Source organism: Protobothrops mucrosquamatus, unplaced genomic scaffold, assembly GCF_001527695.2.
Source record: "Protobothrops mucrosquamatus isolate PMUCROS unplaced genomic scaffold, P.Mucros_1.0 scaffold_133, whole genome shotgun sequence".
Classification (NCBI taxonomy): domain Eukaryota; kingdom Metazoa; phylum Chordata; class Lepidosauria; order Squamata; family Viperidae; genus Protobothrops; species Protobothrops mucrosquamatus.
Window position 1 is genome coordinate 749,822 of NW_015386209.1, and position 19,384 is coordinate 769,205.

The 19,384-nt window shown below is 38.6% G+C and overlaps 1 protein-coding gene across 1 annotated transcript; it reads left to right on the top strand.

The window, feature by feature from the left end:
- Positions 1-1,855: 1,855 nt before the first annotated feature.
- On the top strand, positions 1,856-13,598 carry GTPBP2 (GTP binding protein 2). The gene is made up of 12 exons (XM_015818089.1): positions 1,856-2,029; positions 5,890-5,916; positions 6,298-6,482; positions 7,657-7,765; positions 8,244-8,441; positions 8,545-8,719; positions 8,931-9,150; positions 10,218-10,353; positions 11,174-11,232; positions 11,573-11,744; positions 12,232-12,396; positions 12,826-13,598. The coding sequence occupies exons 1-12, from the start codon at positions 1,856-1,858 to the stop codon at positions 13,021-13,023; spliced, it is 1,818 nt and encodes a 605-aa protein (XP_015673575.1). The 3' UTR covers positions 13,024-13,598.
- Positions 13,599-19,384: the final 5,786 nt, after the last annotated feature.

The window sequence follows — 19,384 nt, forward strand, 5'->3', positions numbered from 1 at the left end:
CACTTAACTTAAATCTTCCCATTTTATCTTGCCCAAATGAAAGTTAATAATCGTAGATAAATGCAGGACCTCCTGGTTTAACTCTTAATAGCTACTTGTGACCATTGTGATAAATATTTTGAGAGATATACCGTTATTCATTACTTTAAAATATATTGGGATAGGAGAATCTTGGAATATCTTTCCCATCACTTCATTGTGATAACAAATTTCAGCAAGTTCTGGTGGGGAAATTAAAAAAAACATTGTGCATTTTTAAAATGATAGTGTGATTGCGACTGAAAACCCAGGTGACAGTTGAACTTGAATTGCCCTGTCAATCTAAATAATGCTTTCAGTATTTCTACTTCATTTTCATAATAAATTAATCATGCAGTGTTTGTATATAGTCAGCTGAATCTGATGCAATATGTTTCCTACACGGGGCAATTCATTCCAACTGATGCAACATGTTGCCAAGACCTAACAGCAATCTCGTATTGAGGATGTTACAAGAGGCTGTGATTGTATTTGTAAATAAAATACCCCACTAATTTGAAGTGGGAGAAGCATCTGTTCTGACTACATGAAAGAATCTATAGTTTGGCTGCTTTTATAATTAACTTATGCCTAGGCTAAAACATAGGTGCTTTGTTTTGTTTAAACTGGGGAATTAAATCTGTGAACTTAATTAATCTTATTAGTTTGTGACTGAAATGACATATCACTGTACACAATATTAAAAAAATATGCTGTTGTACTACTTATAATGTATTACTGCTAGCTATCAAGGCAATTACAACATTATATGGCACAGTCATATAATTGAAAACAGAATATAAAATGAAAAACATTATTCCACTGGAAATTGTATTAGAAAAATTAAGGGTTTTTCCCTCCTGCTATTTAAATTTTGTGAAATTATGTTTCTGTTGAAAGTCTGCTTTTGTGATGGTCGAAGATATGATAGTAAGAATCAGTTTAACAAGTAAAATTATAGATAAAACTGTAGCCATTTGAAATGTGTGATAACTGACCCTCTTTAACAATTCAACATATGTATTTGATATAAATTGTGAAATTACAGGTGAGTGTGTGTCTATAATTTAAAACGTGATAAAATTTTATTCTCATCTCTTATGTAAATTAGTATTTTTTTAAAAATAACTTGAATTCAGTGTTAGAATTCAAATGCAGAAAGCAAATATTATGCCCCTAACGTTTTATCTTGCATTTTGCAATACCAAATTTTGTTGTAATGTAAATTGTGACCCAATTCTGTCTGAAAAATGGCTGTATCAGTATACTAAATCACACTTTTCTTAGGACTCCAAAGCTTGAAGGATGTCTTAGGATGATGCTCCTGCGGTAATAAAGCTGAAGCAGACGGAAGTATTTTATTGGGGTATTTTTGTTCGAGGCGCTACACACAAAAAAAATCCTAAATTGATTTAATCGCCCCAGAGGTTGCTTGATGTTGTAATCCTGCGTTCTGTTCAGAGAAATTATTGGAAGCCAAAAAAAATAAATAAAAAAATAGGAGTCTGACAGCCCGAAAGCGTATGCATTTTATGCAATTTGCAACGTTACCAGGCTCCCCGTTGTTTTGCCGACACTAATTCGGCTCGCCTCCTGCAAAGAGAGGGCTCTCGCACCCCTCTTATTCGCCCCTGTAGTTGTCCGAAAAGCGCTGCCTTCCGCGGGAAAGAGGCCGCTGGAAGTTGTAGTCCAATTGTGTTGCCGCTGGGGCACTGTTTCCCGTGGTGCCCCGCGCTTCTTTCTGACGCCAAGCGCCAGAGTGGAGGGTAGCCGTCAAAAGCCCAGTCCCGGGCTGAGAGGCGTCCGCAGCGGCGGAGGTCCTGCCGGCTGGCCCAAGATGGACTCGCGGGTGTCCGAGCTGTTTGGGGGGTGCTGCCGGCCCGTGGGGGGAGGGAACGGGGGTGCCCTGCGAGGCCGCGGCGGCGGCGGCGGCGGTTCTTCCAAGGGGAGGAAGAAGAACGGGAGATACCGAGGTGGCAAGGCCAACAACCCCCCCTACCTTCCTCCGGAGGTGAGCGGGAGACCCTGCGGAGCCCGAAGTCGGGGCGGCGGGAGCATTTTCGGGCACGAAGCGGCGGGTGTGCTAAGTCTTCCAAGATTCCGCCTAGGACGAAGATGCTGATAGTTGGAAGTCAATGGGACTGTAGCTCCCGGCGTTAAGGGGATTGCTGGAAAAAAAAGTAAAGAGCTTATTTGTGTTTTAGGGCAGGAGTTCTCAACCTTGGCCACTTTAAGACTTGTGGACTTCAATTCCCAGAATTCCTCAGCCAGCTTTGCTGGCTGAGGAATTCTGGGAATTGAAGTCCACAAGTCTTAAAGTGGCCAAGGTTGAGAACCCCTGGGATTTAGGGGAAGAACCGATGTGTATCCCAAGAGAGCAGCCTCTTTGGGGGGGGGGGGAAGCGCTCTTGTAGTTAAAAGTACCGCTGAGTTTCGTTTCTGCCTTCCTCGTCACACACCCTCTCCGATGCCATTCGGCTTCCTTTTGACTGGTGTGGCTAAGAACTCTTCCCTCTTGACAGCTCTGCCGCCCAACTCGCGCTAGTAAATATCGCGGCCACTCTGAGCTTGGCTTCGATTTGAGGGAGAATCGTACTTTTGGGGGCCGAGATTTTGAACAGAGGAGGCAAAAGGGATTCGGTTTTTGTTTCCCCGGAAAGTCGCTTTGCCGATTCAACTAAAATTGCATTTAAATTTCTGCATTTGTGCTCGTTTCTTTGATATGTAGCCAGCCAATCAAACGTGGAAGCAACGAAGAAGCTTCTAAATTGAAGCTTAGGTTCTAGGATAATTTCAGTTGAAGATTACTGGCATATATATATATATATTTGTAAATCTTTGACTCTGAACAGTGAGCTCTTTACCGCATAGGGAGATAGCAAGGACTAGTTCCTTATCCTAATTTTCTAGCCCGCCCTCACCTTCAAAAGCAACCCTCTGTTAATGGTAAAGACTGGTGTAGCTGATATTAAACTACATGTTTTCAACAGACTGATTCGCTAGGAAACAATACATAAACATCTCAATATAACTAGAGACTATAATAAATTTATGGTAGCCCGTATGGAGATGATTTTCTGAATTTGTTTATAAAGGACATGCATAGGAATGTGTAGAAAAGTCATAAGTGTTGTGGTTCCCTGCAATCTAAGATTGTATGATACAGACAAATTTTAAGATCTCAGAATATGTTTCCAAGTGAGATAAAAAGTGCTGGTATTACTTCTTTCATTGAGATAATTTGCAATTATTTACCTATTGTTTTCCTTGACTCGTTTGGGGGCAAATTGGGACGATCAAATTGAACAGACGACTCTTTCCCAGGTTTTAAAGATCTTGAAACATATTCTGAACAGGGTCTTAAATGAGGATGCTTTTAATTTTTAAATTTAAGTAGCCTTTTAAAAAAAAAAATACTGTAAAAATTTGGCACACTTTGGTAGTTGGCCATATAAAAAGTCAAATTAGCAAACTTGGCATTAGTATAGGAAAGTAAAAAATGGAATTTAATGAAATCACAAACTCAATATAATCCTAGGCCCATCCTGCTAAGCCTACTTTTTGTTATTTATATAAAGTTTATGTGGATGTGAATGTGCAGTGTGATTTCATTTTTTATTCCTGTTTCTCTTGGTGATTTGCCAGTAATTATATCAGTTTTTTACTTTCTATGTGATCTAAGACATGAAAATAACTACTTTTATTCACATTTTTGCTTCATATTTTACAACACTTCCAGTACAAGATAAGAATTGTTCTTTACACTGTCCCTAAATTTTCAGTGTTGCAGTACTATTTTTCTGTCCTCAGTTAACAGCATGAAGTATTGCTGGGGCATGCCCAAACCTGTTTCTCCTTCCTCACTTCCACAGCAACCCAGTGGATAATTAGTGCTCCTTCAAAACTGCTAATGTGTATTGTAGGCATAATTTCTTCCATGAATTTGGATGTGTCTGTGTTTATATACATTGCACAACAATGCCATATTAATAAACTTGCTATGTAAATAAATTATGTATTTAGTCTAATCTCCAAAGTGGGAACGTCTAATTGCAGAATATTCTTTGCTAAGTATTTCCCATTACCAGCCCTTTTACACCATAGTTAGACTGAGCTTGAAAACAGCAGTTCTTTCCATGTAAAGAAGGAAAGTTTGCTAGAGAGAGAATGATGCTGGATCTAAAATGGTTAATTATTTTAGGAAAAAATTAAACTAGAGTAGATACATTTTATGTTATTGTTGATCTGATTTATAATGGTTCCCTTTAAATTCCTAAGTATTAAAAGCTCCCTCCTGATTCAAGACCAGCAGGATATGAATCAATGTCCCATACCTGTTTTTAGAGAAAGACTATAGTCTTTCTTACTATGAGTTTTATGAATAATCTTAAGTGCTCACTATTACAACCACATAGAAATAGCTTCTGGAAAAATATCGGCATAACTTGTTAAGGAAGTTCAGAGGAACTATTGTTCCGTAGATCTGCCATGACATAGTACACATTGACTATTACTTTCTCACTTAACATTACGTTCAGGTCATAAGGAACATTAGTTATTTGCTAGAGTTGTTTGACAATGTATAGCAGAACACCTTTGGGGCAGGGCCAAATAAAGTATGTTAGTGCAAAAATGTGATTGTTGATCAACAGAGTGTAGAATTGTTCATCTCTCCAATTTTCCTGTTTATGATATTCTTCAGTAATATTTAATAAAACATCAATTACCAATCCAGACTTTTTAGTGACACGTGTTAATCTGTGTTTAAAGCCTGAAACAAATTAGTTCTATTTATTTAGTTGCCCATCTGAAATGCATGAACTCAGGGTGGCTTACAACAATTAAAAGCAATACAAAAAGCAAAAAAATACAGTATTAAGATATATAAAAACTTACAGGACCATATAAAAAAATAAATAACATAATCCACAGACAAGATATAAAAACCAATATTCAACAAAACCAATGTACAAGCTGTACTGCATGCCAATTATGGTATTTATTTCCAAAGAAAATGTCTAGTGAATGATGTCAGAACAGGAAACCAAAAGATATTTGAAAATTGAACCTTTGGAAGAGATTCATGAAGACAGAGTGAGAATCAGGAGTCTATTTAAAACTTGCCTATCATTCATTTATGAGATAATGATTTCTGAAGCTTTCTGCATGGTTTGATTTATTACAGTTGAAACATTTTATTAAGATCCTTATTGAATTTTTGTGGCATTTATGTTAGTCCATAAATTGCTTTAGGTGCAGGTAAAACAAATGGTACTTTGAACTGTACTGAATGATACATAATAATTTTCATGCCTGGGAGTGGCTAAGGGGAATTATATGGAGAAATTGAAAAAGTGATATTATTCTGGATATCAAAGAATAGTTTTCAGTAATGTATGATTTATATGTTTTTGAAAAAGTATTTTCTAATAATCAAAGGATGCAATATGTGATACTATGGCAGAGATTTTGTGATGTCTTTGAATAATATTTTGTATTGGTCATATAGTAATGAATTCAATAGTAAACCAGTAACAATGGATATGTATAAAATGTAAATATCTTCTTATAGATTTTATATTTTTCTTTTCTTAGTTTGTATTTTGTATTTTTGTATTTTTTTAAGATTAAAGATTATTTTGTTAATTATGTTTGAATTGAATAAATAAATTCAATGCAACTTCATCATTTGTATAAAGATGAAAGAACCATAGTGTTAAGTGACTTGATTTAACTACTATAATTTAAACTGGCTTTGTCATTAGTCTCTGGCAACTATATTTAGTTGTCAAAAGAGATGTCTGGTTTTGTATATGAAATTTTGAACACTGCATTAGCCATTAATTTAAGATCTCTTCTTCTTGTATGTAGGCAGAAGATGGGAACATAGAATACAAGGTGAGTCTCTCATGCCAGCCATTTAAGAGTTCTAAGCCAAATAATTCTGTAAGTTCCATGTCGAGGAACAGAGAGAAAGATAAATAACAGAAAAATAAAAATGATTTTTGCCAAAACATTATTTATAGATATGTTGGCTATTTCACATTTGAATACTGAACCCTGTATACATTCTTAAATGTATACAAAAAGGAACTTTTTATTCAATTATTTTAGAGTGCCTTTGAAAAATTATTAGTCTTCTTCTCCACTGAACTGTCTTTGTTCAATTTCATGGAGCCTAACAAATGTTAGAATATTGTGGAGAAAATACTGAAAAAAATGTTCAGCCCCATCAGACCACCTTAATTGCTGATTATAATTACTTCTTTCTTTGGACAGCTGAAGTTAGTTAATCCATCTCAATACCGCTTTGAACATCTAGTAACGCAAATGAAGTGGCGACTACAAGAAGGCCGTGGTGAGGCTGTGTACCAGATTGGTGTCGAGGACAACGGGCTGCTTGTTGGACTGTCTGAAGAAGAAATGCACGCCTCTCTTAAAACGCTACGGCGGATGGCCGAGAAGTATGTGCATCTGTCCTGCTTCTTGGCCAGAGTTAGCCAATGGTGTGCTCTGTTATTTTGCTCTTCTTAGGTAGACTTAATGTTGGAAATTCAGCCGATAGCCAACAGAGGAAATGGTTTCAGCAAGAGATTTTTCTCACAGTACCACCACATGGGTACAGTACCTACTAATTGTTTAAGTTGTAAAAAGTTTGTGTGTGGCTATGCGTATTTTATTATGGGCCATTACACTCAACTGGGATTGGGCAACCTTTTGATGGGCAAAGGCCATAATAAGTCATATTTGGGAGGAGGGAAAGGGTCAGAGGTGGGATTCAAATATGTGAACAACCGGTTCTCTGTGTGGATGCCGCTTCCGGAAGTCCGTCCTGGGCCTGGGCAACAAAAAATTAGCTACCGGTTCTGCCAAATTGGTGTGAACTGGCTGAATCCCACCATTGGGAGGGGTGCTGTAAATGAACAGGGTCACTATAGATATATAGGCAGGGTAGAGTTTGGCAATTTCTTGACATTATCTATTGTAGGCAACTGTCTCTGTAGTTTTCATGAGTTTGTCCTCTCAAGGTGGCAGGAAGTCATGTTATCAACAATCATGACCATGTGCTGAGTGTCAAAAAGGGAGGGTTAGGGCTGGAGTGTGCTCATTCATTCATTTGGCAGTGGATACTTGCTCATGTTGGAAAGAGATCCATTCCTGACATGTTTCTAGTGAATACAGAAATACAATTAGCATTTACCTTAATTAGATTTAGTACTAATGAGAGCTATGTAGCTTTACTATAGCTGTCATTCCCCCCCCCCCCAGCGTCAGCCTCATTTAGGTAAAGTTTTATCTCTCTGTCCTGCTATGGGCAACATGTAATTAGTGGGAAATTTGTCATATGTGGTGATCTAGATAAAGCCAATTTATTACAGATCTTAAAATAAGGAAACTCATTTGACATCTATGCAAAAATATTTCAGGGGAGTGGAGCCTCCCAAAATTGACAAGGATGCACATTCATATGGATAAAAATCAGCTCATTTGGAAAATAGACACATTTTACTTACCATTGCTTAATTGTGAGATGCTTTTCTGAGCAGCATTATAAGATAACTAGATATTTGTCCTCCTGAGGAATGCTTTGCGGATGTTTCTCTAACCCCCAACAGTGTTCTGTTTTGCCCTTTGCAGAGTGGGAGCTGACATCACTGTGCTTCGAGAACGAGAAGTGGATTATGACAGTGACATTCCCAGGAAGATAACAGAGGTTCTTGTCCGAAAGGTCCCAGATAACCAACAGGTAAAAATCAACCTGATTTAAACATCATGAGAGAAAAGCTGAAGATATTTTATTCTAGATTGCTATATTCATCTAGAGCAGGGGTAGTCAACCTTGGCTCTTTTATGACTCGTGGACTTCGATTCCCAGAATTCCTGAGCCAGCTAAGCTGGCTCAGGAATTCTGGCAATTGAAGTCCACGAGTCATAAAAGAGCCAAGGTTGACTATCCTGATCTAGAGTTTGAAGATCTGTAATTGATAAGAATGATTTGCTAGAGATAGTTAAACTTTGAAACCAGTTTCTTATCTTGTGCATATTTTATAATGCAAAGTAGTAAATTCCACATGCTTGGGAATTAGTTTGTTGTTGTAAATACCTCAGAATTATACAAACTTTGTTTGTGAATTGGGTATCCTAAGGCATTAATATGCAAAGTAGTCAAGCCTAACTTGTTCATCTTTTTAACAATTTAAAATAGATCCTCAATTTTCCTTAAGTTTCTAGATCTGCGGGTGGCTGTGCTCGGAAATGTGGATTCAGGCAAATCAACTTTATTAGGTGTCTTGACACAAGGGGAACTGGATAATGGCCGAGGCCGAGCGCGTCTCAATCTCTTCCGGCACTTGCATGAGATCCAGTCAGGAAGAACATCTAGCATTAGCTTTGAAATTCTTGGTTTCAACAGTAAGGGAGAGGTACGAATATTTGTACGTTGAGTTTATCATTTTATACCTATGGATATGAATTTTTACTTGGCCTTTTATAAGAGCTCAATTTCCTGCATTTTCTGCCTCTTAGGTGGTGAACTATAGTGATTCACGGACAGCTGAAGAAATCTGTGAGAGCTCTTCCAAAATGATTACCTTCATTGACTTAGCTGGCCATCACAAATATTTAAAAACCACCATTTTTGGGCTTACAAGCTATTGTCCAGATTTCGCAATGCTGGTGGTGAGTGCCAATACTGGAATTGGTAAGTGGTTGGTTGGATTTCTCCTTGGGGTTTCAGAAGGTTGACATAATGCATATAAGAGTTAACCAGTCGGTACCAGTAGTTTAAAACAAGATTCATCCACAGTAACATAGAAACACTTTGTTAGTTTCAAACAAATGGCATTGAATTATATGTTTTAGCTGCATTGATGTCCTACCTTTTGATTTTCTCTATCTTCTACTTCTTACAGCTGGTACAACACGGGAGCATCTAGGCTTGGCGATGGCCCTTAAGGTGCCTTTCTTCATTGTCATTAGCAAAGTGGACTTGTGCTCAAAGGCCACTGTGGAGCGAACAGTGAAACAACTGGAGCGGATTCTGAAGCAGCCTGGCTGCAACAAACTTCCATTGCTAGTAACGTCTGATGATGATGCAGTTACAGCAGCGCAGCAGTTTGCACAATCTCCCAAGTATGAATCATGGGCTGTTTGAATGGGAGGGCAGATGACTAGCAAGTATGGATGCAGTTTAAAAGTAACATACTTTCAAAATGATGCATTTAGCAAGAAAGGTGTGAGTAACTCAGGTTGGTGGAACTAGCAGTGGTCCATATCAAAGAGCAATAAGCGAAGTTTAAGTGACCATATTCTTTTGTTTCATGTCTCCACTCTCTGTTTTGAATGGGCTGTTTTGATTTTATAGTATTTACTGTTTGTGATAATTTTTATATTGCAGGATAGCTTACACATAATAAATGAATTGTGGCAGAAGTGACTTAGGGAACTGGAGGAGAGCAGATGATGAAATGGGTGTTCTGCCATTGTGATGCAAGCTCCACCCCCTTTATATTGTGATATTGCACCCAAGTGTGAAAGAAAAGGAGCTTCTGTCACGTAGACTCTAGACCTGTTTCATTGTTTTGGGGAAAACATTGGATTCTTCGGATGCCTTTAATCATCTGCACTGCTTTGCATATTTAGGTTTGGAAAGTTATGGGCATACAGGTAGTCCTCGACTTAATGATCACAACCGAGCCTGGAATTTTGGTCTTAAGTCGTTGCGGTCATAAGTTCAGTCACTACCTGACATTTTTATGATGGTTGTTAAGTGAGTTACGTGGTCATAAGTCTGAATCCAGCTTATCCAATGGGTAGGTTTGCTGGAGAATGCTAAAAAAGATTGTAAAATGCAGGATCCTTCAGTCAGTCAAAAATGCAGACCAGTTGCCAAACACCTGAAATGTGAGCATGTGATGGCAGGGGTGGTATTGCTGTTATAACTTTGAGGACAGATACTGAGGACAGGACTTTTTTGAAGTCCATCTTAACTGGTCATTAAGTGACCAGTTGTAAGTTAAGGACTACCTGTACCAAGTTTTGATCCTGTAAAAAAATTATAGGATACAGATATTGTTGTTCCCTAATTATTTACATTCCACTTACACATGTGGAAGCCAATCTCATTCCTATTGTATTCAGTACTAATAGTGATGCACAGCATCGTGGATCACCAGCTTCTTTCACTCATTTGTTTGCAGTATCACTCCCATCTTCACCTTGTCCAGTGTTTCTGGAGAGAACCTGGATCTCCTGAGAGTATTTCTCAATATCCTTCCTCCTCTGACAAACAGCAAAGAACAGGAAGAGCTGATGCAACAGCTCACTGAATTCCAGGTACACAATAGTCTCTTCTCAGTTGAGAGTCTCCAGCTGTAGTATGTGAAGGCAGGGCATTCTCTGATCCTTGGATTTAGAGAAAGGATAAAACCAAACAATTATAATTACTTTCTTATTCAAAGACAAATTAATGCTATTTATTATTTAGCAATAGCAATAGCGTTTAGACCAGGCATGTCAAACTCGTGACGTCGCGCAACGTATCGGGCCGGTTTTGCCATTGCCGGCAATGGGGTGGGCACGGCTTCCACGTGACGCGTCCGGCCTACGGGCCGGCAATTTGACACCCCTGGTTTAGACTTATATACTGCTTCATAGTGCTTTACAGCACACTCTCAGAGGTTTACAATGTCAGCATATTGCCCCCAACAATCTGAGTCCTCATTTTACCTACTTTAGAAGGATGAAAGGCTGAGCTGGTAAGGATCGAACTCCTGGCACTGAGCAGAGTCGACCTGCAATACTGCATTCTAACTACTGTGCCACCACGGCTCCTCCTCCTTTATTTGTCTATACCATTCTTCATCTAATCTCATTGTTAATGTCCTACCAATCATTGAATTGATTCCCAGGTTATTTCTTTTATGAGTTGCACCTAGGAAATGTTTGCAGAATATAATTGGTTCACTGAGAACTGGGATGCTTGAGGCTTGTAACTGGTATAAGGAAGACAACATTAAAGGATAGGCTTAGAATTCCTATACAAGAACTTGTATTGTTATGTCTGAGAATAAAAGGTCAAACTATTTAACTCTGGCTTTGAAATGCTATAGTCCAGCACAACATATTTGAAACTTCCATTCTTTCTCTGCTATAGGTGGATGAAATTTACACTGTGCCAGATGTAGGCACAGTTGTTGGAGGAACACTGTCAAGGTTGGTACATATGGATTTTGTAAGGAAAAACCAGGATGGGTAGGAAGGACCAGGAAGTAGCATTTATTCTCCTTTTCTTTCTTTCTTAACTGAATGAGTCGAAGATAAAATTGCACTCCAGTAAAAAAGTAAAAGTATTCCCTAAAGGATTCCTGTGTTCTTTGAACACATATCATGTATATTTATTCTCTGGAATATCAGATCCAAATTTTCTCTTTGATATTTTTCTTGTTTCAAGAGTAAAAAAACTGCTTCAAGATTATCTCAATTAGACACAAAGGAAGGCTTTTCCTGCCTCCTGGGAGCTAAATACAATATTTTCATTTTATGTCCTTGCTAGTGGGATATGCAAAGAAGGAGAGAATTTGGTTGTTGGTCCAACAGATGATGGCAAGTTCCTTCATCTGAAAGTATGCAGTATTCAACGAAATCGTTCAGCATGTCGCGTTCTTCGAGCTGGGCAGGCTGCTACCCTAGCTCTTGGACTCTTTGATCGCTCACTGCTGCGCAAAGTAAGCTCTTTCTTAATCTCTCTCTGGAGTCTTTAGTTGTAAAAACCTTCTCCTCTGTATCTTTTCTGAAAACAAAGTGTCCTGCCTTATGGATATTGGGAAATATAGCGGGCTGGACCGTCTGCTTTTGAAGATATTCCAAAACTCTATAGATAATAAACTCTTCTTAGTTTGTGCCATAAAAATTTAAGTTCAAGGGATGGGAAAACTGGAAACTATAGCATTAAGGTGATTGCCTTGAGTTTCAAAAGAACAAAGAAATAATTAGATTGAACGCTAAGCAGGATCCGTTAGCTGTTAGATCTTTCCCACTCATCCCTGCCCATCATCTTGTATACACATTCTTATCTCCCCCTTCTTTCTTTGGCTTTCGGAGCAATAAATGAGGATTTCTTTATGGAAAGATTGTAATCTGTTGTGCTTCAGTTTGGAAGAGTTGAGTACCATTGTCAAGAAAATTCAGTTACCCAATCTTGCTGTCATTTAGGGCATGGTGATGGTCAGCCCAGAGATGAACCCAACTATTTGTTCAGTATTTGAAGCCGAAATTGTTCTACTGTTCCATGCCACAACTTTCCGGAAAGGATTCCAAGTAACAGCACATGTTGGAAATGTACGGCAAACAGCAATTGTGGAAAAAATCCACGGGAAGGTAAGTTTTCCTTTTCTTGCTGAAAGGGAATTTGCTTGATTTGTCTTCTCACTTGTGTCACAATCACTTTAGGCCTTACCCTTGAGGTACTTCTTGCTGAACTAGAAACCAGGAAATCCTGAGTTCTAACCCTTCCTTAGGTATGAAAACTGATTTTGGATCAGTCACTTTCTCTCAGTGCAACCACCCTATGGAGTGGCTATTTTGTGGAAAATGTAAGTTGGGAGCAGTAGATATGCAACCTTTGAGTATTACAAAATAAAGGGGGTTTCTTCTTGTTACTATCAAAAGGGATTTTTTTCACAGCTAAATCCACTGCAAATTTCAGAAACCCGAGGGTATGCTAAGTTGCTTTCCATGGGTTTTCTGGAATCCCTAAGATAAGTAATTGAACTTTTAAAATTCTAACATACTTTCCTTTTTGTTCAGGACAAATTGCGAACAGGAGAAAAGGCAGTGGTTCGTTTCAGATTCATTAAGCATCCTGAATATTTGAAGATAGGAGCCAAACTATTGTTTCGTGAAGGAGTTACCAAAGGTATTGGACATGTCACATCCATCCAGGCTATCACCACTGGAGAAAGTGGCCTGGAACACAATCTGTGTCCTGATCCAGTCAGCTTCTGACTCGCACCAGCATTTCTCAGTGCTCCAAATAAGGGAAAGATTTCGTGCCAATGTGCAGAGCCATTGTTGGCTAATCAATTTACATAGGCACATCTTCTCTGCACTACAGAAGCCAGAGTGACCTCTTGGACTGAGTGCCCTTCCTGGAGCAAGTTAAGCTTGTTGTTTGTGCATCACCTGCTACTTCCATATTCCTGCTTTTCCTGGAATAGACAAGCAAACAGCTGCATTTTTGACTAGGTTGGAACTCCTGCTTTTGTTGACCGTTGTGGGGAAGTTATTTCCAGAGAGAGGCAAATCCATAGTCTGTTGGACTGTAATTTTGGGATGCTGCCGCCTGGGAGACAACAATGATGGACTCGTTTGTATTCAGAAGGGTATTAGTGTCGTCCTAGTGCCTGGTTTTGCAGGCTTTCTATGGCAGATGGATTATTATTATTAGGAACTAGAGCCCACAGTACGGTTCAGGATGTTTCTAATTATTTTAAATTATTGTTGGTTTCACATTAATCCAGTAATGAATAGCCTCTCTTCTCCCTCCACCTTTGTGTGCAAATCTTTACCAGCCTAAAAAAGGGAGGAGGGAATATGGGAGGAAGAAATCCCTCTAATGCAGGGGTAGGTAACAATTTCATGACCAGGGCCATGAAGTGTTGTTGTTTTTTAAATGGACACTCCTACAGCTGCAGAATCCATAGCAGGTGATGCAGTGACATTGCCAGGGTAGATGGGTTGAAATGTTCTGCCTAAACTTGGGATGGGGGGTGGAGGCTTTTATGTAAATGGATATATATAATTTCTATGAGGCCTTATGCAGCAATACTCATCCCAATTTTTTTTTTTAAAAAAACATGTCACTGAAAATCAGTGGCTCTGCTACCAAATTTCACCAGCGTGAGCTAGGGATGCATTGGAAAGCTACATGTGGGACACATGCTGCCCATCCTCTGCTCTAAAATAGCCCCGATATGATATGACAGCTCAGCTCTTGATGCTGTCAGATTTCCCTGCCACTTTGTTAGCCATTTGTTCCTCAGCAGGTGCCCTGTCTAAGCAACTTCTTAGAGCAAGGTGCCCCACTGGTACCATCAGACCCTATGTTGCTTGCTTCTCGAAGTGAGTTGTGGCTGGCAAATTTGATTGCTGTATCTTTCAATGTCCTTGACTTTTCTGAGATATGGAAATCCGGGTCCAACCTATTTCTTGGGGCAAGAGTCTTTATTTCCAATGGTCATACCCAGGGGTAGTCAACCTTGGCTCTTTTATGACTCGTGGACTTCAATTCCCAGAATTCATGAGCCAGCTTAGCTGGCTCAGATATTCTGGGAGTTGAAGTCCACGAGTCATAAAAGAGCCAAGGTTGCCTACCCCTGGTCATACCAGTAAAGGCTGTTCTAGTTGTCGCAATATTGGGAATGCTACTGCAATTCTAATTCTCTTATTCAGCTTTGCCATCTGGTATAATTTGTATTATAGTATCTTTGGCAGAAAATCACCTTTATACCTAAGATTAATAAATCTATGACAGATTGAAAGTACAGCTGAATTTCTGAATTGGCCATCCGACAGAATGGTCTCAGACACTGAAAGATATCTTCCCTTTTTATTATTAAGATTTTTAAAGTTTGTGATGTTATTTTTATTGTACGTTTTAACCACTGTTACATCAAAGACTCGAATAAACGAGCTAACATGGCCAGTAAAACATACGACTTTTTTATCCTTCCACGTTGACTCCCCATTCTGCCGTTTCATCTCTGTTGTACAGAGATTAGATTATTCAGAGCAACGGCTCCTGGGATATATAGCATGTTACTATTAAGTTTGCATATACAGAAAGATTTTTTTATTTAATATAGCCTTTTAAGAAAAGCCTTTACTCATCTCCCTGGATAAAAGAAAATCCTCCCCAAAGTCCAATAAACAGTTGCTAAGTATCATGGCTATTTGTTGACAAGCAGTTTTTTTCTTTTGAAGTTCCCCTTAATTACACACAAACATGTTGAAAAACTGGCTTTCTAGATATCTTCTGAGAGACTTTGTCCTGTGGTAGGAATATATGCTTTCTCTGCAGTTTACAGTGATGGTTAAGTTGACCCATTGCAAATGTAAACATTCAAGGTGCTTTTTCTACCCTCAGGTCCAGGCGTTTTCTGGTCTCCTCTTTCCCTTGCCTTTATTATGTGTGTTCTCAGTGCCAAGCCTTTCATATTCACTGTTTGTGATTTCTTAAAAGGAGAGGTATGTTTTCATCTCTCTGTATGATGCACAAAATAAAGATGCTTTATTGAGAAAACAAAGCTGTGGTTTGTTCTAAATGAACTGTGTAATTTGCTCTGTCCCTTAATAGTTTTAGCTCTGAAAAAAAAAAGCGTTCTTATCCTGCCCTGACTTTGTTAGTTTCAGATGTTTGTACAGTCATGTTTGCAAGCTAGTATATGCTTATCTGGCATTACCAAATACAGTATTGTGCTAAGCATTTTATATTGACAGTTTGGGATATAGATTCAATGCCCTGAATAAATAGTACACTATATTTAGTGATGCTTGAGGTCACTTACAAAAGCAAAAATTCTTTGACTAATAAAGTTCAAGACCAGTTTATAAATACTGGACTAGTATATCATTAATCATATATCTTGTTTCTTTATTCTAATAACTGACACTTCTAATTGTGAGATGAATTTTTATTTAACCCGTTTGTTGTGTAACATCAGCTACACTGGGTTAGTTCCTGTTATTCTTAATTACAACAGAATGAAGCAGAATTACAAAGCAGTCGATAATTCCTATTAAAAAAACTTCACTTACAATACACACACACACACAGACTCTGGGTGGCTCACAATAACTAAAACAAGAAAAATATAATAACCAATACAAAAATTTAAAAAAAAACAGACAAATGCCTTCACTCTCGCTGGCCAAAGTCCTGAGCAAAGAGCCAGGTCTTCTAGCCCTTTTAAACAACAGCCTGGATCTCAAGGTGGAGGAGATCCCATTCCAGAAAACGGGTATTGCTACAGAGACAGTAAGTTTCTGGGATCCCGATATTAATGTTAATCAAAGGGAACTGGATGTGCCATTGCTATAGTTTCAAATCAGCTAGATAGATGTTATGGGAGTCGGGTGGTCCTCAAGTAACCAGGCTTTATGCTATGTAAGCTTTATAAATAACAGAAATCTGAATTGTTTCTGGAAGCAAATTGGCAACCAGTGCAGCTTTTTAAGCACAGGTGATACATGGGCATATTAAGGTATGCCTGCCAATGTCTGTGTCATTGCATTCTGGAGTACTTCCAGCTGATTTTCAAAGGCAGCCCCATGTAGACTCCATGGCAGTAGCTGAACCATGAGGTAACAAGTGCATACGTGACTGTTTTAACAGCCTACCGGTTACTAAGGGCCCAGCTGGCACCTCAGATGAAATTGTGCTGTGACTTTCAGGACCACAGCTGCCACCTGCTCTCCAAGTAGGGGTTGTGATTCAGGAACACCCCCCCCCAAGACTGCACAACCCTTGAGTCAGGAAGTGCAACTATATAAGGTCAAAGATGGAATACTCCCAAATCTGGAGAACCCAAATGCTCACAGCCACTCAGTTTTCATAGGATTGAGTCAAGATGGTTTCTCTCCAAACCTACACAATCTCCAAGACAGAACCTCTATAGGGTCACTTGACCAGCCAGGTTCAAAAGACATAATCTGGTATCATTAGTATACTGTTGATACCAAACCCCAAGCTAGCAGACAACTTCACCCAGCAGTTTCATATAAATGTTAAAAGGGAAGGGAAGAGATAGAAGAACCCTGAAGAACCCCACACAGGAGGGTTTTGGGAGCAATCTTCCCCGCACAACCATACCAACAAACTAGACTTAGAGGAAGGAGAACCACTAAAAAAAATATGCCTCCAACCCCTAGCCCATGGAGCCAGCTCAGGACATAGCTGACAGCATGGTATGGAAAGCCACCAAGAGATTTCAGGGGCACAAGGATGGATCACCTCCATCCCAGCTTGGCCAGATGATCAAAAAGTGTAATTAAGGTTGTCCTGGCAAATAAGAGTGGCATCATCATCATCATCTCCCTAACGTTATTCCCATAATTGCAGGTTCCGTTTTTGGGATCAATGAACGTCATCTTGGAAACAGACTGAAATGGGTATAAACAATCCACTTCTTCCAGGGTTCTTTTGAGCTGCAAACCAACTATGGAAGATTGGAAACTAGTCAATGGTTGTTAAAGACCATTGGGTACAAGGATGATCTCTTGAAAATATTTTCTACATTTACATCCAATCATATATAACTTAATTTTGTTTTCCAACATCATGCGAACAGTGCTAAAGATTTCCATTTGTTTTTTTTCTTGGAAATTACACAAAAATGTGTTACTTAAATCTTAGGCTATTTTGATAACTTTATTTTGTTAAACTAATGAACAACAACAAAAAGAAACAAATGCATATTCAACATTAAAAGATCAATATATTCTAAAATTCATAAGCATAGCCATGAGTAATAAAGTAATAAATACACAAAAAGATCAGAAAATTATGTCATAAACAGAATTCAAATAATTTTGAGAATATTGCTTGACATTGTTCTTTGCCCTCTTTTTAAAAAATATTAATTCAAATATAGCAATCCATTTTTGCAAGGCAGGTAAAGATTTCTCCTTACTCTAAATTCATTTAACGAACAACTCTCATGTCCAAAATTTTCACAATTTTTGCTAGGTTCCAAACACTGGAATATGCCAGAGAAGAATATATGTGTATTTAACATAATATGATTAATCCAAAGTTGTAATACAAACAATAGGATAAGAGCAAATCATAAGAGAAAATGCTTCAATCCCTAAATTACATCTCCACCAGCAGGAACACTGTAACCAATCCTCACTAAATTTTATTTGAGGCATCTAGTACTGAGGTCCCCAACCTTTTGGGCATCAGGGACCGGTTCCATGGAGAAAGGTTTTTCCACGGATCAGAGGGCGTGTGATTTTGTGTGCTACCTGCATCCCACAGATGGGACTTTGCTTGTTTGTGCGGCCCGATACCAGTCCATGGACCAGGGGTTGGGGACCCCTGATCTAGCAGAAATAAAGCAAATTTAAATGTACTATATTCATTTTAAGATTATAGGAACTTAATTATATGTTTAATGCAATTCTCCACTGGGTTATAAGGATATTTAACTATGCAATTCCAAAGGTCATGTAAATAATATCAATTTCATCAATTTCCTTCAACTTCTTATAAAGAAGGATAACTGGTTTAGGAGCCACAGATGATTCTTCTAGTTCTTCTGACAACTGCAATGCCTTCAAAACCTGTAACAGATCCAGATCCAAATAAACCAAATAACAAAAACTTGCATACAATGCCAAGAGGTATTCTAAACTGTTATCAAAATAAATTCTGCAAAAGCTATAAATAGCTTCTTCCAAATGATTGGATCCAAAATAATGAGACTATTTATTCAGTAGCAAATTATGATATCCTATTATGCAATCTTTTCATAACTAAAAAGAGTAATTATAGAAGAGAATATGTGTAGCTCAGGGTTGAACTGTGGGGTCCTTGGTGCTTTCTGAGCCTAGTTGTTTTCTTGTAGATTTCATTACCAAACTGTAATGTACCGGTATATAACATGTTAATATATTTGTCTGTCAGTTTGTGGCTAGGCAAAGGTTGATAAAATCCATGGTCCTGCATATTTCTGTCTTGATGTATTTTGTTAGGTCAGATGTGCTGTGTAGTGAGGCTAGAATTCTGGACAATTCTGGGTCTATGGATGTAAAAAGTGCTGTGACATCAAATAAAACCATGATTTCATCTTCATCTATTGTCATATCTTCAATTCTTTGGAGGCACTGCAGATGAGTACTTTTGCTTCCCTTTGTGAAGGGTCCAAGCTTTTTTGTCAATTCTTTGGTGATGTTGTAGGTTGAGGTCCCTGGTAATGATGGAATTGGGTGGAGAGGTATGTCTGGCTTATGTGTTTTGGGGCATCCATAGAAGCATGGGAGGATGGGTCTACTACTTTTTATCTGCCATTGATCTTCTTTGGTGATTTGACCTTTTGTGGTGAGGTAGCTGAGAGTTCTCTTGATCCAGTTATCTAGTTTTTGTATTGGACTGATGTTCGCTGGGATGTAACTTTGTCTTCTATAATTCTTTTGCTTTTTGTCTGTATTGTGATTTGTCCATAACTGTGGTTTGAGGGCTGCTCTATCCTCCAAGTTTTGTTCTCATCGTCTTCTGCTCTGTGGTATGATAGCTTGTCTGATGCTTTTTTGAGTCTCTTTGAGAAATCCTGCGGTTTAAATGCTCGTTCTAATACTGCAAAGA

Excerpts from the sequence above, each read along its gene's own strand:
- GTPBP2 (XM_015818089.1), top strand. The coding sequence starts at position 1,856 with ATGGACTCGCGGGTGTCCGAGCTGTTTGGGGGGTGCTGCCGGCCCGTG. Across the intron at positions 8,442-8,544 it reads GTTTCAACAGTAAGGGAGAG|GTGGTGAACTATAGTGATTC; the intron begins GTACGAATATTT and ends TCTGCCTCTTAG. Across the intron at positions 8,720-8,930 it reads GAGTGCCAATACTGGAATTG|CTGGTACAACACGGGAGCAT; the intron begins GTAAGTGGTTGG and ends TACTTCTTACAG.